The sequence below is a fragment of the Miniopterus schreibersii genome, assembly GCF_964146895.1.
Source record: "Miniopterus schreibersii genome assembly, chromosome: 1".
NCBI classification, from domain to species: Eukaryota; Metazoa; Chordata; class Mammalia; order Chiroptera; family Miniopteridae; genus Miniopterus; species Miniopterus schreibersii.
This window is the reverse complement of record NC_138101.1, coordinates 199,716,484-199,738,943: the sequence shown is the minus strand read 5'-3', so window position 1 is coordinate 199,738,943 and position 22,460 is coordinate 199,716,484. Positions and strand designations below refer to the sequence as shown.

At 55.6% G+C, this 22,460-nt stretch overlaps 2 protein-coding genes across 4 annotated transcripts; both read left to right on the top strand.

Annotated features, from left to right (window-relative positions):
* Positions 1–884: 884 nt before the first annotated feature.
* Positions 885–6,876, top strand: HSP90AA1 (heat shock protein 90 alpha family class A member 1). The gene is made up of 11 exons (XM_081157714.1): positions 885–1,077; positions 1,575–1,736; positions 1,836–2,202; positions 2,527–2,660; positions 2,925–3,242; positions 3,374–3,539; positions 3,683–3,873; positions 3,990–4,137; positions 4,370–4,638; positions 4,941–5,274; positions 5,555–6,876. Exons 2-11 carry the CDS (start codon positions 1,575–1,577, stop codon positions 5,662–5,664), a joined length of 2,199 nt encoding a protein of 732 aa, XP_081013840.1. The 5' UTR covers positions 885–1,077; the 3' UTR covers positions 5,665–6,876.
* Positions 6,877–12,694: 5,818 nt separating this feature from the next.
* Positions 12,695–22,222, top strand: LOC308559420 (uncharacterized protein). Of its 3 annotated transcripts, none has more exons than XM_081142175.1 (8): positions 12,695–12,791; positions 14,193–14,259; positions 15,474–15,506; positions 17,093–17,152; positions 17,969–18,123; positions 18,948–18,998; positions 21,042–21,544; positions 22,098–22,222. In XM_081142175.1, the coding sequence occupies exons 5-7, from the start codon at positions 18,013–18,015 to the stop codon at positions 21,489–21,491; spliced, it is 612 nt and encodes a 203-aa protein (XP_080998301.1). In that variant the 5' UTR covers positions 12,695–12,791; positions 14,193–14,259; positions 15,474–15,506; positions 17,093–17,152; positions 17,969–18,012; the 3' UTR covers positions 21,492–21,544; positions 22,098–22,222. The 3 variants fall into 3 exon arrangements, with proteins under 3 accessions (XP_080998301.1, XP_080998303.1, XP_080998302.1); XM_081142177.1 differs by lacking the exon at positions 12,695–12,791 and adding an exon at positions 13,235–13,311; XM_081142176.1 differs by lacking the exon at positions 12,695–12,791 and adding an exon at positions 13,283–13,311 and having other exon boundaries at positions 16,991–17,152.
* Positions 22,223–22,460: the final 238 nt, after the last annotated feature.

The window sequence follows — 22,460 nt, the reverse complement described above, 5'->3', positions numbered from 1 at the left end:
ACTTTGTCCACGAAACGCCGGAATTTCAGACCAAGGGGCCCTCGGAGTGCGCAGGGCGCGCGGTTTTAGGGAAGCCGAGGGGCTGCGTGTGGGTTTGGGGAACTCGGGGGGACCACGTCCGCGTGCCATCCAGCGTGTCCCCTGCGCGCGGCGGGCGTGGGGACCCGACCAGCCCCGCAGGCGCGCAGTGGCCTGCGCCCCGGATCCTGGGGACGCGCGGACCCTCAGCATTACCTCCGGGCGTCGGGAGCGCGCCCCTCGCGGGGTGGGGGGCTCCCCTCTCGCGAAGGCAGAAACCAGGGGTCGGGGTACCTCCCGGGGAGCATGCCCTGGTCACCCCGCACGTGTTTCCCGAATTCCACTGCCGGATGCAATGCGGTCCGGTCTCCCACCCCCGGCCCCCCAGCCCCCCACAGCTACCCCAACCTCCCCAAGGCTGCCCAGCCCGCAACCCCGCCCCCAAGCCCCTAAAAGTGGCCCGGAGCCTCTCCTCGTTGCCCCCCACCCCTGCCTGAGCCTGGCACCGAGCCCCCGACGCTGGGGGACCCGGTTCTGGGGCCGCGAGCGCCGCCTGCAGGAATGGGGGGTCTGCCCTGCCCTTAACGCTCGCAGCTGACACCCCGGGGACACGAGAAGCACAAGTTCACTTTCGCGGACGCCACCGGGCGCGAGCGCGGCCCGGCCCCACGCCCCGGGCGCAGGCGGCGAGCGGCAGGGGCGCCGCCGGGCGGGCGGCGGGGGGCGCGGGGCGCGGGACCCGCGCGTCGGCGGAGGGGGCGGGGCCGGGCGGGGGGCGGCTGCGCGCGCGCGAGACCTTCGGGAGAATTCCGGGCCGCGCAGGCGCGCTGCGGCGGCGGTTGGGGGCGGCGCGGGCGGCGGCCAGCGCGCAGGCGCGGGCGCGCGGCCGCGGCAGCGGTTGGGGCGGGTGCTTCCGGAAGGTTCGCGAGGCTTCTGGAAAAGGCGCGGCGCGCGCAGGGCGGGCCCGCGTCTATATAAGGGCGGCGCGGACGTGCGCGCCAGTTGCTTCTGCGTCCTGGTGTCGCGTCGCTGCGGAGCCTTCGTGGACCCTTAGTCAAGGTGAGGGGCGGCGGGGGGCCTCTGGGCGGGGCGGGGGGGAAACGGGGGGCTCGGGGGGCGGCGGGGCGGCGGCGGGGGGACCCGGCCCGGCCCCGAGGCCCGTCCGTCGGCCGGTGCGGGGCGGCCGTGGTCCGGCGCGGAGGCCTCGGCCTGCTGCGGGCTCGCTCCTCCTCGGGGGCGGCGGGCGGCGGGCTCCGTGGGGCGCGGGGGCAGCGGGAGGGGGCCGCTCGGCGCCCGGAAGGCCTGCCCCGGGTCCGAGCTGCAGCGAGGCGGCGCCCGCGGCCTGCGAGCAGCCGGCGCTCGGGGGGAGCGCGCCCCGCGGGCCGCGCGGCCCGGAATGAGGTCATCGCCTCGCGGGCCGCCCCCCGTTCTCGGGTCCCCGCGGTCTCGCGTGTGTCGGAAGTGAGGCTCTGCACACACGGGGGGCGGCTCTTGGGCCCCGGCGCTGCTGCGGACGTGCGCGCGGGGTTCCCACCGGCTCCCGGGGTCGTTCGCAGATGCCGGAGGAGACCCAGGCCCACGACCAGCCGATGGAGGAGGAGGAGGTGGAGACGTTCGCCTTCCAGGCGGAAATCGCCCAGCTGATGTCCTTGATCATCAACACTTTCTATTCGAATAAGGAGATCTTCCTGAGGGAGCTTATTTCAAATTCGTCAGACGTAAGTCGCCTCTTCCTGCGGGGGGGGGGGGGAGGTTGGTTTGAGGGTAATTTCAACATCTAGAGGCTCTTGCGCTTAACGATGTGCGTGTTTTGATAGGCTCTGGACAAGATCAGGTACGAAAGCCTGACCGATCCTAGTAAGCTAGACTCTGGGAAAGAGCTGCACATTAACCTCATTCCAAACAAGCAAGACCGGACCCTCACCATCGTGGATACGGGGATTGGAATGACGAAGGCCGATTTGATCAATAATCTGGGTACTATTGCCAAGTCGGGAACCAAGGCGTTCATGGAAGCCCTGCAGGCTGGCGCGGATATCTCTATGATCGGCCAGTTTGGTGTCGGCTTTTATTCGGCCTACTTGGTTGCTGAGAAAGTGACTGTGATCACCAAGCATAACGACGACGAGCAGTATGCCTGGGAGTCTTCCGCGGGAGGGTCCTTCACGGTCAGGACCGACGTAGGTAGGCGCCTAAGGGCCTAACGCGCTGGGCAAGCCGGTGGGGGCGTGGAGGGAGCGGGCGTAGGCAGTGTCCGCTGTGAAGTTTGCCTGACCTTGGGGCTGGAGCTGGGGAGCAGCGATAGTGTGATAGCCTAACATCCTGGCTGTTTATCTTGGGTGAGGCAGGTAACGGCTGTGGGGCTCCATCCAGTAACAGTAAAGCTTGCTTTATAAGTTTGTTCAAAAAGAGTCAGGTATGCCTTTGAGAGCTGATAGGTGGTGGTTTTTTTACCTTGACTTGGCCATTGAGATTGAAGTTAAATTGGTTTTTCCGCTCCTCCCCCAGGGGAACCCATGGGCCGTGGAACGAAGGTCATCCTGCACCTGAAAGAGGACCAGACCGAGTACCTGGAGGAGAGGAGGATCAAGGAGATCGTGAAGAAGCACTCCCAGTTCATCGGCTACCCCATCACACTCTTTGTAAGTTTCCACAGCCTGTGTGCGGATGACCAGAGGGGCTGAGTCCTGTGCGATCTGCTCCGGCAAACACCCACACTGGCCGTAGTTCCTGGACCAGTGTGAAGTCTGTTCCTCCCGCCAGGTGCTCAGGGCTGTATTTAGTTACGGACATCAAGTATTGACGAGAAGTTTTTGGTTCGTGTTTCTCGGGTCATGGGCTTTGGTGTGAAGTCTCTCCCCTCTGTTCGGTCAACGTCCTCACGCTGGAAGGGACTGTCTCTGCAGGTGGAGAAGGAGCGTGATAAAGAGGTCAGCGACGACGAGGCCGACGAGAAGGAGGAGAAGGAGGAGGAGCGGGGGAAGGAGGACAAGGAGCCCGAGGACAAGCCGGAGATCGAGGATGTGGGCTCTGACGAGGAGGAGGGAGAGAAGAAGGACGGGGCCCGGAAGAAGAAGAAGATCAAGGAGAAGTATGTGGACCGGGAGGAGCTGAACAAGACCAAGCCTATCTGGACCCGGAACCCCGACGACATCACCAATGAGGAGTACGGGGAATTCTACAAGAGCCTGACCAACGACTGGGAGGACCACTTGGCGGTGAAGGTGAGTGACAGCACAGCCTCTGCGGCTTCTGCCTGGAGTCAAGTTTTCTCATCCCTACCCCTCTAAAGGGCTTTGAGCTGCAGCTGCAGGTGTTTGTCCACGATTGTGATGCCGTGTGTGCTTTATTGCAGCATTTTTCAGTGGAAGGACAGCTGGAATTCAGGGCACTTCTTTTTGTCCCAAGACGTGCTCCCTTTGACCTGTTTGAAAACCGAAAGAAGAAGAACAACATTAAGCTGTATGTGCGCAGGGTTTTCATCATGGACAACTGCGAGGAGCTGATCCCCGAGTACCTGAGTAAGTGGGGTTGGGTGTGAGGTTCGACCACTGTCACTGGTTCAAGTCGTTCTTGATTTAAGCGTGGGGGAGGGGAGTCCTTCCTCTTTGGTTTTGGGGGTTTACATATTTGTGGAGTGACTCTGGTTTTTATATTCTTTCAGACTTCATTCGAGGTGTGGTAGACTCTGAGGATCTTCCTCTGAATATTTCCCGGGAGATGCTGCAACAAAGCAAAATTTTGAAAGTCATCAGAAAGAATTTGGTCAAAAAATGCTTAGAACTCTTCACTGAGCTGGCAGAAGATAAGGAGAACTACAAAAAGTTTTACGAGCAGTTCTCTAAAAACATTAAGGTTGGTGCAAACACATTCCAGTGTTAGCAATAATGAAAACCGGCTTCTCAGATTTTAAATGACTTTTTTTTTTTTAATGCAGGAAAATTTTTTCTAAAGCTAATGTTCTCTTTCAGCTTGGAATCCATGAAGACTCTCAAAATCGGAAGAAGCTCTCGGAGCTGTTGCGATACTACACATCCGCGTCTGGTGACGAGATGGTCTCCCTCAAGGACTACTGCACACGGATGAAGGAGAACCAGAAGCACATCTACTACATCACAGGTAACGGACGAGTGGTCACGTCACGTCTCACCTCGGTTCTTATAACCTCGCAGGAACTGTGGGTGTTTCCTACCCGTGTGGCAGTACCTACATGTTAGTAGGTGCTAGTCTAGGCAAGGTAGTTAACGTGAGCTGGCCATACCGGTGGTGGTTAGATCTGACTAGATGAGAAAAGTCAAAGGAAGGGAAACCTCTTGTTGTGAAAGGTCTAAAAGTAACTCTTCAATACCAGGTGAGACCAAGGACCAGGTCGCTAACTCGGCCTTCGTGGAGCGCCTCCGGAAGCACGGCCTGGAGGTGATCTACATGATCGAGCCTATTGACGAGTATTGTGTGCAGCAGCTGAAGGAATTCGAGGGCAAGACTTTAGTGTCGGTCACCAAAGAGGGCCTGGAACTTCCAGAAGATGAAGAAGAGAAAAAGAAACAGGAAGAGAAAAAAACCAAGTTTGAAAACCTGTGCAAAATCATGAAGGACATCTTGGAGAAAAAAGTGGAAAAGGTATGTTTTCTTGCTACTTACATTTGCTAATTTTTTACACTTGTTAGAAGTTATGTTAGAATTTTTTTTTTCTTTAAAGTTGAACCATACATGGCCCCTATATAAATCCTCTTAATTTAGAATAGAAAGCTTCAGCCTTTCTGTTCAGTGGGATGCCTAAGTTTGCAAGTGCATGATATTTCTGATTCCTCAGTACTCGGGCTCCTGAGACTTCATTTCACAGTAAAGATGGGACAGGTGCTGAGAAGTTGCAGTGACAGAATCTTTCTAGCCCCGTTCATCACTTAATACTTTGATTGCAGGTGGTTGTGTCAAACCGATTGGTGACATCCCCGTGCTGCATTGTCACAAGCACATATGGCTGGACAGCAAACATGGAAAGGATCATGAAGGCTCAAGCCCTGAGAGACAACTCAACAATGGGTTACATGGCAGCCAAGAAACACCTGGAGATAAACCCAGACCATTCCATCATCGAGACCTTGAGGCAGAAGGCGGAGGCAGACAAGAACGACAAGTCTGTGAAGGACCTGGTCATCCTGCTCTATGAGACTGCGCTGCTGTCCTCTGGCTTCAGTCTGGAGGACCCCCAGACACATGCTAACAGGATCTACAGGATGATCAAGCTGGGTCTTGGTAAGTCTGTGTTGTCCAAAGAAGGAACTTATCGTGACTGATGAAGGGGGTAACTCTTGGCACCTTGGTCACAATTGGACTATCTCACCCTGCTTGGGAAACATTAAAGTCACGTGTTGAAGGGCTGGATAAATAGGTCCTTAGTCCGTAAGGGCTAAAAAATGGAGCTGAGACTCGTATACCCTGTAATTGCTCACCATTGAAAGTGGTTCTAAACCAGCAGTAGTATTAGGCTAGTTGGTTTTAAGAAATCTAATACACAGCTTTTATTTCCAAACAGGTATCGATGAAGATGACCCCACTGCTGACGAGAGCAGTGCTGCTGTGACCGAAGAGATGCCGCCCCTGGAAGGAGACGACGACACCTCACGCATGGAGGAAGTCGACTGAGCTCACTGGAGGGTGACCTGCACACGTGTTCGATACTTTACCTTCATTCCCTTGGATGATATATTTTCAAGGACTTCTTTCTTTATTTTTGTTAACATTTTAAAAACGTGTATGGCATGATAACTGCTTAAAGGAAAGATCCGGTTTCTTTCCCTCTAGGTGTATGATACTGTGATGCTCCAAGCACTAAAGCAGAGCTCGCCGTGCTTTCCTAGTTCGCGTTGGCCTGTTTTAACAAAGGGGTTATGTTTGCTGTAAGATACGTGTTGCCTATTGTTTGTTAGCTTTGTGGTCTAAAGTGTTTATCTCAAGCAGATTCCTAAGTAGACAAGATCTGTCGCTGAAGTTTTCTGAGATACATCCATGGTTAAAACAACTTTCATCCCCTAGGATCTACTTTCTAAGCCTCACACACCCTGTAGTTATCAACTGCATGTACGGCCTCTAGAAGTTAGTGTGCTGAGCTGACCAGCTTGATGGGAGGAGCTTTCCATAGGGCTTGTTTCAGAGAAGTGTTGTTTAGAGTAGCTTCAGAACTGTAAGCTGACCCAGGCATGTTGTAAAGCCCTTCAGCAGTTCCCCGGAGCAAGTTTTGTGAATAGAAATGTAGCGCTTGTCATGTTCTGCTTTAAAAGGTTGTTGCAAATACAGACAAATTAAAAGGAAAAGTTATGTGAAAATGTCTTACTTGGGGGGCTGTTAGAGATGAACCCAGGATGTAACAGCATTAGGTACACACACCTTGCCCAGAAGAGTCCAGGAAAAAGATGGTTCACATTGACTGCCCTGGGTCTCACTGTGACCTTCCCGGGGGACACAGGTGGTAGGTGTGAGAGAATGTCTATCAGCACACACTCCCCATCTCCCTCCAATACATTCTCTAATCGACAGGTCTACCTTAGGGGGGTATCATGTCCAAACTTCCTTTTTATGGCATTTCCAGAACACCTTGCAGTCTCAATAGAGCCCCTTGAAACCTTGGCTTTAGGAATGTCTCCAAATTCTTTCTTAACCTACTTACTGCCGACCCCCCAATACCTTGCCTTGTTCTTTCCGTTGCTTTACTGAGCTTGAGGCAGGGTGCACGGCTAGATGCTGAGCTGCGGGTAATGGTGGGTAGAGGGTGATGAGAGGAGAAGCATGGTCCCTCCTGGGGGCTGGGGACAGGGATGGCTGAAGTCCTAATGTAGTGTTTTGTTCTTGTTTTTTTTTTAAGAAAAATTGGTCCATATAGGATTTGGGTTTGGAGTCTAAGGCCACCTATAAAAGGCGATAGTGGCTAATGGAGGAGGGGGAGCGTGGGATTCTAGACACTGGGGAAGGTCAGTGCCCTAGTCCGTGCTCAGTAGGTACTTAGTGCCTGGTGAACACTGATCGCATTTACTCCTTAAAATACTCTGAGGTGGGGTTGTTAGGAATTCAATTGAGGCATCAGTATTTGAGCCCACATTTAACCCCAAAGCCCCTAGTCTTCCTGCCTTTGTGCCTTACTGAGAGGTTACCAGCTGGGGGAAGTGTAGGGTATACCTGCTGAAACTAGGGGTTGACTGGCAAGGGCAACAGGGAGGTGCCAACGCTTCTCGTAAGAGTATTCAAGATTGCATTCAAATCCAAGCTGCAGGTGCTTGAGGGAACTTGCAAGCCAAGGACTTCTGTAAGTGGTCTCCCACTGAGTTTGCCCTCCCTCCGAGTCACTGGGAGAACGTTTATGGCAAGTAGACAAGGACTGTGTATCTGGAACTGTCCCCCTGTAACCCACACGGAGCAGGGACGCCTGGCCAGTGGGTGGGGCATACACACCATGCTGGCATCCCAGGAAGAGGCCACCAGAAGTCCGTCACCTGCTTTAAAACCCAATGTGGACTAGCCGGCGTGGCTCAGCGGTTGAGCATCGACCTAGGATCCAGGAGATTGCAGTTTGATTACCGGTCAGGGCACATGCCCGGGTTGCAGGCTCAGTCCCCAGTAGGGGGTGTGCAGGAGGCAGCTGCTCAGTGACTCATCGATGTTTCTCTCCCTCTCCCTTCCCCTCTGAAATCAATAAAGATATATTTTTTAAAAAAACCAATGTGGTTTTACACCTGTAATTAGTCCCATCCTGCTGAGGGGGGACTGGATGCTAAAATTTGCACTGAAAAAGCAAAGATGGGTACAGACTGGAAAAGATAAAATTCATTCACAGATTACTTGGTTATCTGTAGATAACCAGTAAGGAATTTACAAAAACGGTCTGAAAACTGAATTTAGCAAAGTCTTAGAAGATAAATATACAAAACCCAATTGAATTTGTGTTAGCGACAAATAAGCGTTAAATCTCTGTGTTCATTCACAACAAGCTTTACAGAAGGCTTTGCAACACCTGGGCACAGAACTAAAACATGAGAGACCTGGGTAAACAGGAGCAGTGTTGGAAAACAGCGTTAAGTTGTGGGTTCTGGAAAGCATTACGCTAAGTGAAAGTTACATACGATGTGATTTCGTTTTCATATAATTCCAAAAAAAGCAAAAGTACATCAGAGGGTGGAAAAGTGGGTAATCTGGGGCCCACCAGGAGTCCTGGTGGGATTGATTGTGGAGGAGCAGGAGAGAACATTTGGAAGTGTCCAAAAACTTGAAATGATTGCGCAGGTGTATATATTTGTTAAAGTCCATAGAGCTTAAAATGGGTGAGTTTAATGGTGGGCTATACCTAATAGCTCATGAGAAAAGAGAAGCGCCCGGCCAGGCGTGGCTCAGCGGTTAAGCGTCGACCTAGGATCCAGGCAATCAGGGTTCGATTCCCGGTCAGGGCACATGCCCGGGTTGCAGGCTGCAGCCGATCAATGACTCTCATTGATGTTTCTAGCTCTCTCTCCCTCTCCTTTCCTCTCTCTGATATAAAAAATATATCTTTAAAAAAAAAAAGAAGCAAAGATGTAGAAAGCAGCCTCCTGGCGTCCAAAAGTGACCTTGAGCAAGCCCATGGACCCCTGCATCCGGACCTCATTTGTAAATTAGTCCCTTCAAGGCTGTTCTGCCATTTTCCAGGTGAACAGACTCAGCAGGTGCCTGGCGTTACCAAGTGCTCAGCAACTGACAGCTGTTCCTTCCAAAGACTCACCTACTCAGGTGGGACCTTTCCTCCTGTCGTCCTATGAGATCACCTTACTCAGGCTCGCTTCTAGCAGATAATGTCCAGAGTGTAACGTCCAGCAAGCCCCAGTCTAAGCCTCGCCTCCTCCAGGAAGTTTTCCTAGACTACTTCCACTCACCGTCTCTGGTCCTCTGAACTTCTAGCTATCCCTACCAGGCACATGTTCATCGCTTTTATTGAACACCCACTAAGAGCTGGCCCAGTACAGTCTGGTGGGGCCACACACGAAAACGGTGTCATTGGGGAAGGTGGGCAGAGCAACGCAACTGTGGTGGCTACAATGAAGGCCATGAGGCCCCCAGGGGAGGTATAAGGACAGCAAGGAGGGGCAAGGTGTGGGGAAGCTCCTGGAAGACGGTGACTGCTGGCATAAGGTTGACCTTATTTCAACAGAGAGGGGCGCAGGGAGCTCGCCAAGACGAGGGAGGGGGCATCGCCAGGCTTGAGAGCCTGGACGGCTCGGCCTTGGGAAGCAAGAGTGGACGGTCTGAGTGATGAGAGAGCTGGAGGGTAGAAATCACGAACCGTGTGTCTGGAACGTGAGCCCGGCCCGCAGGCCTGGACCGGGACTGCTGCACAGCTCACCTGCTGGGACGGCCCATGGCCTGTGCTGGTGGCTGCTTCTAAATAGTGGGGCCCATGCCCACCCTGGAAAATGTCCTTAACGCCAGCAACACTGAGGTGGTTTGGTCAGTGCCACCATCCTGTCCTGTGGCCCCTTGCTCCATCCCAGCCCCCCCCCCATGTTGTCTTACAGAGGAAACAGATCGGAGGGCGCAGGCTCCTTGACAACCCCTGTGGTCTCCCTGCCCCTCAGCACTAGGGTCAAACCTGGGGTGGGCGTCTGAGGCTCCGCTGTGCCTCTGAAGACGGGGTTTAGGGGAGCCCACGTGACCTGTCCTGAGTTTTGAGAATAAACATGCAGTATTGATCTGTCCCAAATGCTTTAAACAGTGTCTGGCACGTGGCACACGCTCAGATACTTGTTAATAAATGAGCCTAAGCATATCAGCTTACAGACACTTTAGCTTACACTCCTTCATTTTTTTTAACTTATTTTGGAGATTTCCAAACTCCCTTTCACCTCCCACTGGCCTCCTGAGGCAGGGAAGTCTCAGCACGCAGGTGGGCCGTGCAAACCTGACAGAGCCCCTCTCTCAAGGTATTCATGCGCCAGAGTTACCCTTCTAGGAATGGTCTTATGTTTTTTCAAAAACATTATTATTGATTATTAGAGAGAGAGGAAGGGGGAGGGAGGGAGGGAAAGAAAAACATAGACTGGCTACCTCTGCACACCTGCCCCCTACCGGGGACTGAGCCACAACCTGCACATGTGCCCTGACTGGACATTGAACCTGAACCAGTGGCCTTTCAGCGCACAGGACAAAGCCCAACTAACTGAGCCACACTGACCAGGGCAGTCTTATTGTTTTTAATTGTGGTAAAATGTACAGAACATGCAATTTACCATTTTCGGTGTACAGTTCAGTGGCATTAACTACATTTAAAACGTGCAGCCATCACCAGTATTTATTTCCAGTATCTATTTTTTTCCTCTTTTTATTGATCTCAGAGAGAGAGAGAGGAAGGGGGGAAGAGAGAGAGAGAGACATGGATTTGTTGTTCCACCTATTGACGCGTCATTGGTTTCTTGTATGTGCCCTGACCAGGGATCGAACCTGCAGCCTTGGTGTTTTGGGATGATGCTCTAACCAACCGAACTGCCTGGACAGGGCCTAGTTCCAGAACCTTTACGTATCCCAAACAGAAGCCTACCCATTAAGCAGGAAGTCGCCTGCAATGGTCCTCATGCCCCCTAGGACTGGGCTAAATCCTACCTCTGTCTGGCCCCTGCAGCCTCTCCCTTCGTGGCATTTCTCACAGTTGTCCTGCGGTGACTGGTGTTCAGTCCGACCTCCCCCCTTTGCCTGTCCCCATGAGGGAAGGTGTGTGGCGTTCGTCGCCACCAGCCGGTGCCCCTGGTACATATTTGTGGATGTGAATGAATAGCTGGGCACATATAATTTGTTAGGTTTCCCCCTTCCTGTGGGGATGAAAATTTGTGTAAATAACTTTGTATAATTCGGGAACCTTTTGTTCCCTTTCTAAGCCTTCAAGATCTGCTCCAACCTTTGAAAGTCCGTAGGAAGGAACATTGCTTCCCCTCCCCGGGCAGAACACTCCAGGAAGCAGGGCCCTGGGTGAGTCATGGTGTATTAATAGCTCCATTAAAAACTGAACAAAGATTCCATGATGATCCGAAGAGCCAGTGGGCTGAGCACGTCGTTTGCCAACGGTGTTCGCCTGCTTGAAAAACACATTTTTTTTTTTTAAATGTTTTTATTGATTTCAGAGAGAGAGAGAGAAACATCAACAGTGAGAGATTCATCGATTCGCTGCCTCCTGCACACCCCCCACTGGGGACCGAGCCCGAAACCCGGACATGTGCCCTGACCAGGAATCGAACCCTGACCTCCTGGTTCATAGATCACGCTCAACGTCGGCTGGGCCAGCATCTTCTTATGAAAGTACATTAGGGCTTCAGCACTTGACCAATGAACGTTCTAGAGCTGGAACAGGGGTCCCAAAAGAAGCAGTGTTGTTTTTTAAATTCCAGATAAAAAACGAACAAAACCCTAACAAATCCGAATGAAAAAGTTGATAGATCAGCCACCCACTTGTTACATGGTTGGATGGATAGAACCACAGCCCCCGAAGCACCCCCTCTGGGCTTTCTGAAGCACCCCCTGGATTTTGTGACATGGTTTCACCTGTAAGCCCTTCATCCGTCCCTGAGCACATCTGTGTAACTGGGACATACTCCAGGCACTTGGTTCCGAGAGGAAACACAGCGAGAGTAAGGATCCTGTTCATTGTCACCAGTGCTGTTCAACACTGCGCTCCAGGTTGGGGCCAGGGCCGTCAGGCAAGAGAAAAGGAGAGAAGGCATCCTGATTGGTCAGGAAGCAGAAAAAATTATCTCTATTTGTGGGTGACATGATCTTGTATATAGAAAATTATAAGGAATCTCTCCCCCCCCACCCACCCCCCATTAGAACAAGTTCGGCAAGGTTTCAGGACACAAGGTCAATGTTCGAAAGTCGGTTGTATTTCTATACACGAACAATGAACAATCCAAAGATAAAACTAAGAAAACAGTTCTATTTTTACAATAGCATCAAAAACACTTAGAAATAAATTGAACAAAAGAAATATATGACTCACACGCAAAAACCCACAAAACTTTGCTAAAACAAAGAAGACCTAATACAGGAAAGGACATCCCGCGCTCCGGTGCTGGGAGGCACAATGCTAAGACGGCAGGACTCGCAGGGTCAGCTACCGCTTCACAACAATCCTTAGCAAAATCCCCGCTGGCGTTTGTTTCACAAATTGGCAAGTCGTTTCTAAAATTCACATGGAAAAGCAAGGGACCCAGAAGAGCCAAATAATTTTTTTTTTTTAAATACGTTTTTACTGATTTGAGAGAGGAAGGGAGCGGGAGAGAGAGAGAAAATCAATGATGAGTCACTATGGGCTGCCTCCTGCACCCCTACTGGGGATGCAGAGCCACGAGCCCTGACCCAAGTCAGACCCGCTCTCCTCCTGATTCATGGGTCTGCTCTCAACCACTGAGCCACGCCGGCCGGGCCAAACGATCTTGAAAATAGACAAAGTTGAAAGACCCTCAGTTTCTGACTTCAAAAACTGCTAATAATAATAATAGTAGTAAGTGGCTGAGCAGGTAACCTTAGTTGTGGCATCTTTAATTCACCAGTTCATCATTCGTCCAAAATATGTTGCTGAGCAGTTCCTGTGCGGGAGGTGGGGGGATGGGGGTTGAGCATCTCTGGGCTGCGGAGGACGGTCTAAGGGGCCACGTAGAAATCAACAGGCGCCTTCCAGGGAGGCCGGTCGGCAGCGGGCGCACCGAGGAGCGGCTCCTAACCCGGATCTCGGAGGTCAAGGAAGGCTTCCTGGAGGCGGTGCCAAAGTAGGCCACAGAAGTTACGCTGGCGAGGTGGAGGCGGGGTGGAGGCGGGGTGGGGGGCGCATCTCCGGGCGAAGTCAGAGCTGTGGGTGGTCGGCGGGGAGAGCGCTTGGAGCCTCCCCGGGTTGGGAGGGGCGCGCGTGGCCGCAGCCCTGGCGCGCGGACGGGTCTCGGGGCGAGCGCGCGGCCACGGGGAAGGGCTTGGACGTCCCAGGGCACGGGGAAGTCGCTCAAGGTTTTGCGGCAAAATTATGCCTTAGAAAAGCCCTCCCCGGTCCCGCGTGGAGCGGGCCCCGCGGAAGGAAGGATCCGGAGCTTTGCCGAGGGGCTGGCGGGGCGGCGGGCGCGCAGGAGACACTCCGCCCCTCCGGGGGCGCGGGCCCCATCCCGGCTCCCCGGAGCCGCGTGCTTCGTTGCCATGGAGATGCCTGTGACGTCACACAGCGGGGGGCTGGCCCCCAGACCTTCCTTCCTGACTCAGGAACCATCCCTCTGCGCGCAAAATGGACGAGCCGCGCAGGAGGTGGGTGCGGCGCCGGCCTGCGCCCCGCACCCCGGCCCTTGCAGGCCGCCCCCAGCTGCGCGGGGTCAGCGTCCCCGACTCCGGTGGCCCCGACTGGAGTGACGGCGCCCCTTCTCGGAGCCACCCTCCCCCCCCAGTTCCCTGCCACCCCGGAGGTTGCACGGGGGCCGGGAAGCGGGGGCGCAGCCCCCCGTGTGCGGCAGGTGGGCGCAGCCTGCGAGGCCAGGCGCCAGGGGCTGCGGGCTGCGGGCTGGCCCCGCGGGGGCGCGTGAAAGCCGCGCTGGCCCGGACAGGAGAGGGGTGCCTCCCTCAGAAAGGAGGGGCCCCGAGGCCGCGCAGCCCGGCTCCTGCGTGGGGGTCCCTGCCCCGTGGGAGTGAGGGCGTTGCCCCCCCAAAAGGGTGTGTGTGGGGGTGTCCCTGCCCTTCGGGAGCGAGGACCTCACCACACCCCGCTCTCACCCCGTGAGGGGGGGTCCCTGCTTCGCAGACCCTGGTGTGCGGTGGGGGCTGGTGTGGGGGTGCGTCCGGTTCACCCGGGTATGAGCGAGGAATTGAGAAAGGGCGCCCCTGCGGCGTCCGTCACGGGGTGGCCTGGGGCTGCCCCTGCTTGGCCCTCGGGGGGCAACCAGCCTGCGCTTGGGCAGTGGGCCCCCCCGCCCACACCCCCAAACCCACAGGAGGATCCTAGGGTACCCGGACTCACCTGCGGCTGGTTGGCGTCGGCGGGCCAAGCCGCTCAGTATTTCCTCCAAAATACAGTTTTAGCCGGTGGCTCGCTCGAAGGAAAGTGATTAGAAACAAGAAGTAAAGTCCGCGTGGTGCTGCGCTCGTGTTGCGGCGCGTCCCTGCGCCCGGAAACCGGTTTTCCTTTCTGGTTGTAGAACCTGCTGATCTGATGGGTCCTGCGAGGAGCCCGGCTCCGTGGAGAGGGCCGCGCACTGCCAGCAGGTGAGGCCTGCCCGTGGGGGCTGCAGGCCTGCGGCGGGGGGGCTTGGTCCCCGCGGGGGCTCGCAGGAGGCAGCCCGCGGGTCCCCGGGAAAGCGAGCGGGAGGCGCTGGTCGGCTGCCGAGTGCCGTCGGGAGAACTTTCGAACCCGTTTTGCACCCGCTCTGACCGCCCCCTTGGTTCTCAGGCCAGCGGCCCGCCCTGACCCCTCCTCTCAGCGGCTGGCTCCCTGGACGGCACCGCCACCCTCCATCGGCAGCCCCTGCCCCTGGGGGCCCCCAGACTCCCGGGCGGCGCCCACAGGGGCAGCCCGCCGGGGAGCTGGCCTGTCCCCCCAGGGCCACTCCTGGGCCTGGCTCCAGGGGTGGAGGCGGGGCCGGTCCCCAGGCAGAGCTGTGGGTTCTCAGGCCTGGCCACTCCCCCCCTGGGATTTTGGACTGTTTGGGAAGGTCCCGACCCATCATCTTTTCCCCCTTCTTGCCTTGTCGACAGGCATTTAGTTTGTATTATTTAAAAAAAAATTATTTTGCTATTATCCAGTGTTCTCTCATGCGTTACACATTCTATTTACAGAAGTTTAAAAAGCTTCATTAGGAAAATTTGCCAAATGTTCACCTTTTGACCAACGTGAAATTATCACATTGACCCTTTGCCACCTGGTGCACTTAACCCGCAAAGGGCCCCAGGAGACGGTGGGCGACAAGGCCCCCTCCTGTCTCCCACTTCTGTTCGCTTTGGGGCTTTTCATAACCACAGCTGCGTCAAGTTGGGAGCCAGGATGGGCAGGGGGCTGGGCCAGGATGGGCAGGGGCGGGGCCAGGATGGGCAGGGGCGGGGCCAGGATGGGCAGGGGCGGGGCCAGGATAGACAGGGGGTGGAGCCAGGATGGACAGGGGCGGGGCCAGGATGGGCAGGGGGCTGGGCCAGGATGGGCAGGGGCGGGGCCAGGATGGGCAGGGGCGGGGCCAGGATGGGCAGGGGCGGGGCCAGGATAGACAGGGGGTGGAGCCAGGATGGACAGGGGGTGGAGCCAGGATGGACAGGGGCGGGGCCAGGATGGGCAGGGGGCTGGGCCAGGGTGGACAGGGGCGGGGCCAGGATGAACGGGGGTGGAGCCAGGATGGACAGGGGCGGGGCCAGGATGGGCAAGGGCTACAAGGAAGAACTGGCCAGAAGTTGGTTTGTTGCTCCCTAACTTTTCTGTTCTAAAACTTCAGGTTGCCAGCTTATGACTTCTTGACACCCCTGAGGTGAGTCTGAAAGTGACTTTTTCCTAGGTTGTGGGGGTGGGGGGGAGTGGGGGGGGGCTGGGATTGTTTCTGTTTTTTACTATCTAAAGCTCAAATATAACATTGGGGAATGATACCTTTAAAAAATAGAACTTTTTTCCCTTCCCTTTTTCTCTGTGTTCCCCACTAGTTGGGTTATTTCTCCCACATATTGGAAATGGTGTCACTTTAAATGATTGACGTTTTGGCCACCAGGATTGGGTTCAGGGTGATTTCATGTCCAGCCCGGTCTTTTGCCGCCCTTGGTACTTAAATGTTGGATTCCAGCCTCCAGCCCAGACTGACGTGTCTCGCATTCCTCACAGAGTAGACAGGCCCCGATTGGCTCTTCTTTTAAATATATTTTATTGATTTCAGAGAGAGGAAGGGAGAGGGAGCGAGATAGAAACATCAATGATGAGAATCATTGAGCAGGTGCCTCCTGCACGCCCCCTACTGGGGATCGAGCCCGCAACAGGGGCATGTGCCCTGAGGGGGAATTGAAATGTGACCTCGTGGTTCCTGGGTGGACACTCAGCCGCTGGGCCACGCCGACCAGGCTGCTCTTATTCAAACAAAAAGAGTGGAAATCTTTAAGATCACGTCACTTTCCTCTGAATAATAGCCCTTGTATCTAACAGGGTGCATTGCTTTCCGGTGGTGGCCCTAACAGATGACCACCAGCTGGGTGGCTTCTAACAACAGAGATGCATCCTCTCAGTCCTGGAGGCCAGAGTCTGAAGTCCAGGTGTTGGGTGGCTCCCTCTGGAGGCTCCAGCGGAGAGTCTGATCCAGACCTCTCTGCTGTTGGAAGAACCTACTAGAAACCCCACAGGAAGCTGGGCAGTGGGGTGCGGGGGTTTGGAGGTGGGAGATGAAAACGGGGGTCACCAGAGGTGGTGGGTGGAGACTTGGGACCAGAATGACACATGGTGTGAAGTGTGTGTTCACATGGCTGTGCGTGCGTGTGCGTGCGTGTGCATGTGTGTGCATGTGTGTGCTCTTGCATGCACCTGGACAGGTGCCAGAGGGGCAGTGGGCACTCGGAGCTTCATGGACAGAACTTGCTTGAAGGTAGAGATTTGGTGACTCTTGGGCAGAGTGGTGACTTCTGAACTCTTCATTAGGGACATTTCAAACGAGGATGCCGTAGGGCAGCAATCTTCAACCAGGTGCCGCAAGAATTTTTAAAACATGCAGTACCTGAGTAGTCAGGGTCACTGACCTCCTTTCCCTTAAATTGTCAAATAAAAAATGACAACAGCCAACACAACAGTAGCCATCCAGTGTGGATGAATCAAAATTATGCCTACTTTTTTGTCAGATCAGCAAAAAATATATATTTTTTGGTGTGCTGAAGAATTTTAGTCATTAGTTTATGTGCTGTGAGATGAAAAGTGTTGAAAATCGCTGCCTTCAGGTCTGGTGTGTACAATTTTGTGTTTCTCTGAACCGTTGGTTTCTAGGCCTGAGAACTGGTGTTCCGAGGAGCCCAGTTTGGGAACCTGCGTCTCTCAGGCAAAGCCTGCTGCAGGTGGTGCTTGTTTGTGACGGACGATCTCCAACAGGTCTCGTGGAGCCTCCCCCGGGATTCTCGAGGAAACCGCGTGACATGAAACTCCACGGAGGTCGGTAGACTCCTGTTCTCTTAGTTTTGTTTTGGTTTTTATGTTTGTTTGTTTTTAGAGTAGATGTTCTCTGTTTTTTTGGGTGTACAGTTTTTTGTTTTTAATATGTTTTTTTTGATTTCAGAGAGAGGAAGGGAGAGAGAGAGAAACATCAATGATGAGAGTCACTGATCGGCTGCCTCCTGCTCGCCCCCTGCTGGGGATGGAGCCCACAACCAGTGCATGTGCCTGACCGGGAATCGAACCGTGATCTCCTGGTTCACAGGTCAAAACTCAACCACTGAGCCACGCCGGCTGGGCTAGTGTTCCATATTTTTAAAAAAATTTGTTTTTAACAACTCCAAAGTTTTTAGGAAAAGCTGAGTTTATATCACTTTGGGTGAGTCAGTCCCCAGCCTGGGCTTAAATTTATCTGTTAAGAAACAAAACAAAGCAGGGAGGACATTTGAGCTGGATGGTGGTCCCCTCTGCACTCCCGTGTTCTAGAACTCTCCGTGTCCATGACGGTGTGACATTTCCCCGTGAGGGGCTTTCCCCAGGCTGAGGTATTGATCCTGGGTGATCTGCCTGCACCGCCAGCGGCCTGTGGGGTTTCTTTTCATTAAAAAGATTCTGAACGCTCCCCGGATTTGTCTCGCTGATGTGTGACTTACAGCGAAGCTCACCCTCTGGGCGCACAGCGCTGACCTTTGACAAGTGTACCCGGTGGAGTGACCGCCACAGGCAGGACGGGTTCCTACATCCAGAAGGTTCCCTCCTGGCCTTTGGTGGTCAGCCCTTCACTCACCCCTGACCCGCTGACCCGCTTTGTCCCAGGAGCGGGGCTGTAGTGCAGTGAGCGGCTTACGCCTGCCCGAGCCATGGCGGGTCTGAGGGCCGGCCGCCCCAGCTGCATCCGGGCCGCGTTCGGCGCCACCAGCACCAGGGCGGGCTTCCGGAGGAGGCAGAGAAACGCGCTCCATCTCCTCAAGGTGCTTCCTGCCTCGGCCTGTCCCCCGGCGGGACGCGCAGAGGGCGGGACGGGAGGGGGCCCTGCGCCCGGGGCCGGGGGCTCTGCCCGGGCCGAGCCTCCTTGGAAATGTCGTCGTTGGTGCTTGGGGTCGTCCTTACAGGTCTTCTCCTCCCCAGATCAGAGGTGTTCACGTCCCCGTCCTTGGGGAGTTGCTTTCCTGGGCAGCCTGGGCCGGGTGGGGAGGGTTCTGGAACGTGGACGCCTGGCCCACCTGGGCCTCAGCAGGGAAGGGCGGGTGGCCAGTCGCGTTCGTGCGGAACGAGTGTGGGCTGCCCTGCGGGGCCCGTGGGTCATTTTTGCTTCTTTCAGTGCTTTTCTTGTTCAAAGTGGCCGAGCTTTGCATTTTAATCCTAATCTGAGGATATTTCTTCATTGCTTTTCGGAGAGAGTGGAAGGGAGAGAGAGAGAAACATTGATGTGAGAGACACATCAATTGGTTGCCTCCCCCAAGCACCCTGACTGGAGTCGGGGATCAAGGCTGCAAGCGAGGTCCATGCCCTTGGCTGGAACTGAACCCAGGACCCTTCACTCTGCAGGCCGACGCTCTAACCACTGAGCCAAACCGGCTGGGGCCCAGCTTTGCATTTCAGTCCCTCAACCAAACCTCTAAGGGCCCTTCTGCCCCTGCTCAGACTCCGGAAGCGTCTCCTTGTCCCCCCCCCGCCAGAAGCCGTGGCAGAGACCGCTGGCCTGGGCAGTGGGCACCCTGGCTCTTGCTTTGAACACTAAGCTACCATCTGCCTCCCTCGATTGGAAGGATTGTTCAGGACGTTTTTCCCTCAGGTCAATCACAGAAAGAACCACGTGGACTTTGTTGAAGGAATCTGGAGAGAGGTACGTTAGACGGCGGCCACTCTTTTAAGTTTTATTTGTTTTTAACTTTTAAAGGTTTATGATTTTAGAGATAGAAAGGGAGAGAGAAACATCGACTTGTTGTTCCATTATTTATACATTCACTGGTTGCTTCTTGTATGTGCCCTGACCGGGGATCGAACCCACAACCTTGGTGTATCGGGACAACGCTCTAACCACCTGCCCTGCCAGGGCCACCCGCTGCCGCTCTTGTGGAGGGAATGGCTGGAGCCGTCCTGGAACACGAGTCCCCAGGGCCAGCCAAGGGCCAGCCTCCAGCCTGCTGCGTGGACTCTTCCCTGCCTTGTTGTGTTTCCATATTTTGGAAAAAAAATTCATTTTGATATTTAAATTTTTTTTACTCTTTAAAAAATTTTGATTTTTATTTTTTAAAATATATCTTTATTGATTTCAGAGAGAGGAAAGGAGAGAGAGAGAGAGGTAGAAACATCAATGATGAGAGTCATTGATCGGCTGCCTCCTGCACGCCCCTGACTGGGGATGGAGCCCGCAACCCGGGCATGTGCCCTGACGGGGAATCGAACCCCGATCACCTGGATCCCAGGTCGACGCTCAACCACTGAGCCACGTCCAGCTGGGCTTTAAAAAAATTTTAAAAATAAGATAAAACGATGAAGTATTTTGCCTGGAGGACTGACAAGACTATCGTTTTACAATTAGTCAATTTTAAAATCCTCAATCAAAATGAAAATGAATCCTGACCCTCGAGGCGCAGTTACTGCCTGGCTCGGGGTGTTTTAGGGCACCGGGTAACACTGAAGAGCAGCTGTGTGTGCCATTGTCACTCTCACCCAAACCCGAGTGTGTCCCACCGGGCATCTCAGGGTTTGTTCACAGCGAGACTGTCACCCCCACCTGCTCCTCGGGGGGTCACACAGTGGGTGATGCTGGCTTTGTGGTCCCAGCAGCTCCGACCACTTTCTGAATCTGAACCCACGACAGTTGCCTACAGATTACGGCCTTTATTTTCTTATTTACCCCTTTGGGGGATAAAGAACAGTATCAGCTGTCCAGAGAGGAAATGAGCTCCTGGGGTCTCCACTGCCCACAGGGTCCCTGCACTGACCCCGCCCTGGGTCCCGGCTGGGTGTCAGGAAGCCACGTGTGGGGTCAGTGAGAGGGAGACACTGGGGCGCAGGAACGTTGGGTCTGTTGATCAGCCCGATGGGTTTCCCGTCTTCACGGGTCCTCGTGGTGTATTTGGAAGGATGTCTCCACACAGCACCCAAAGCAGTGACAGAGAGAGCCGCTCGGGTGAGTGCGGGAGGGGCAGTGATTAGCCTCAGAGACTTAGACGCTCTCTGGGGACCTTCACTGCCAGGCGCCCCCCCCTCCCCAAGAGTGCTGGTGGCGAAGGTAAAATAGAGGCCGAGTAAGTAGGAAATGCTGACAAAGGTCAGGGGCGGGGGGGCTGTTACTAGACACCCAGGAAGCTCCGGACCCCCCTTGGGCTGTGGTCACTGCCCTGGGGTGGGGGTGGCTCCTGCCTGCTGCTCAGACACACTGCCCACGCGCCTTCGAGAACAGACCATGGCACCTCTGAAAACGGGGCAGTTGGACCTGAGCGCCCATCTCAGGTTCTTTTGGCCGCCTGTGCGAGGGGCAGTGGGCAGTGACGGGCACGTGGGCACAGGCCTGGTCAGGAGCAGGCCAGGGCCGAGTTTGTCCTGCACCAGGGATGCTGTGCCTTGGAGGGGGCATCGGGCAGGAATGGGTTCAGACCCCTGGCCGGGCCACGTGCACCGAGCCAGCTGGGCCTGCCTGAGCCCAGCCCTGGGGCAAAGGGCTTTAAATGACAGGGCTCAGGCTGGGCCCTGGCGACAGTGGACCCTCAGGAATTTTGGGTGCCGTGTGATCTGTCTGATGCATTTTAAAGGATTTATGTGCAAGGCAGATCGTGCAAAGTTTGCCGGCATCAGGGAGGGGAGAAATGACCGTAACAAGGAGCTGCAGCTGCCCCGCTGCGGGGAGGGGCTCGGGGGCTCAGCGGCGTGGTGTCCTCAGCTTTTAGATCCCTACCCTGGTTTGGAGGACATCCCTGCCCACCTGGCCTGCAGCTTCAAGGACTGTTCTCCAAGTGCCACGACCTGCCACCCGCCTTCGCACACCCCAACACCCAGGAGCCCAGAAGCGCACTCAGACCCTCTCTCACCAGAAACTCCAGCCCTCGTTGTGGTGAGAGCCACCGGCGGGAACCCTGCGTCCCCGGGGTTCAATGATGTGGACATGCAGCCCGCAGAAATGACGGAGGAAGACTGGGGGCCCCTCCTCCCTGCTGTGGAGCCCCCCGAGACTGGCCACCGTGTGCAGGGCAGGGCCAGAGTGTCACGGCTGACACCCAGACTCGGGAGTGAGAGGGACAAGGCGCCCAGGCTCATACTGTCCAAGAGGAAACTGGAGCTGCTGCTGTCAGAGCCCGAGAAGAGGAAGAGGAGGAAGCCCTACGTCGCCTAGACCCAGGGGGGACCAGGTCCAGGGGAGCCAGGCCCAGGGGAGCCTAGACCCAGGTGAGCCTAGACCCAGGGGGCCCAGGCCCAGGCCCAGGGGAGCCTAGACCCAGGGGGGGCCAGGTCCAGGGGAGCCTAGACCCAGGTGAGCCTAGACCCAGGGGGCCCAGGCCCAGGCCCAGGGGAGCCTAGACCCAGGGGGCCCAGGGGAGCCTAGACCCAGGTGAGCCTAGACCCAGGGGGCCCAGGCCCAGGGGAGCCTAGACCCAGGTGAGCCTAGACCCAGGGGGCCCAGGCCCAGGCCCAGGGGAGCCTAGACCCAGGGGGGGCCAGGTCCAGGGGAGCCAGGCCCAGGGGGGCCAGGCCCAGGGGAGCGGGAGGCTCAGGGAGGGTGACCGGGGCAGGCCGGGGCAGTGCTCATGCTGATGGACGTCTTCATAGCCCTGTCCTTGTTCCTGTCCCACTGCTGCCCATCAGGGACACCTGGGACACTGGCCTTGGCTCGCTGGGGTGCCGGCACGGTCTCGAGGTAGTAACATGGTAGTGACATCTAAAGACAGCGGGGCAGTGGCTTCACGCTTCCCATTTCACCAAGCATTTCACCTGCTTGCAGGCACGGACCACGGGCCATTCGAGAATCGGTGTCAGCATCATGTGGCCCCACCCTGTGCGGTGGCTACTGTCCACAGGCCCCGGGACCACCCTGTGCTCAGTGACAATAAAAGGGAGTCTCCAAGGACAGGAGCCTGGTGTCCTTCCTGGTGGCGGGGGCACCTGGCCTGGGAGTCCCCCTCTCCTCCACAGGGACGCTGGGCTGGTGGTGTGTGTGGTGGAGCTGGTCCCTTGGGTGGGTGGTTATATGCCTCCCAGGCCCCCTCAGGTCCCCTTTTCTGCCAGCTCTGCCTGTGAGGACGGGTAGGGCTGTGGCCGATTTCTAGCCAGACTCTTCAGCTGCAGGGCCAGTGGTGGTCCCAGA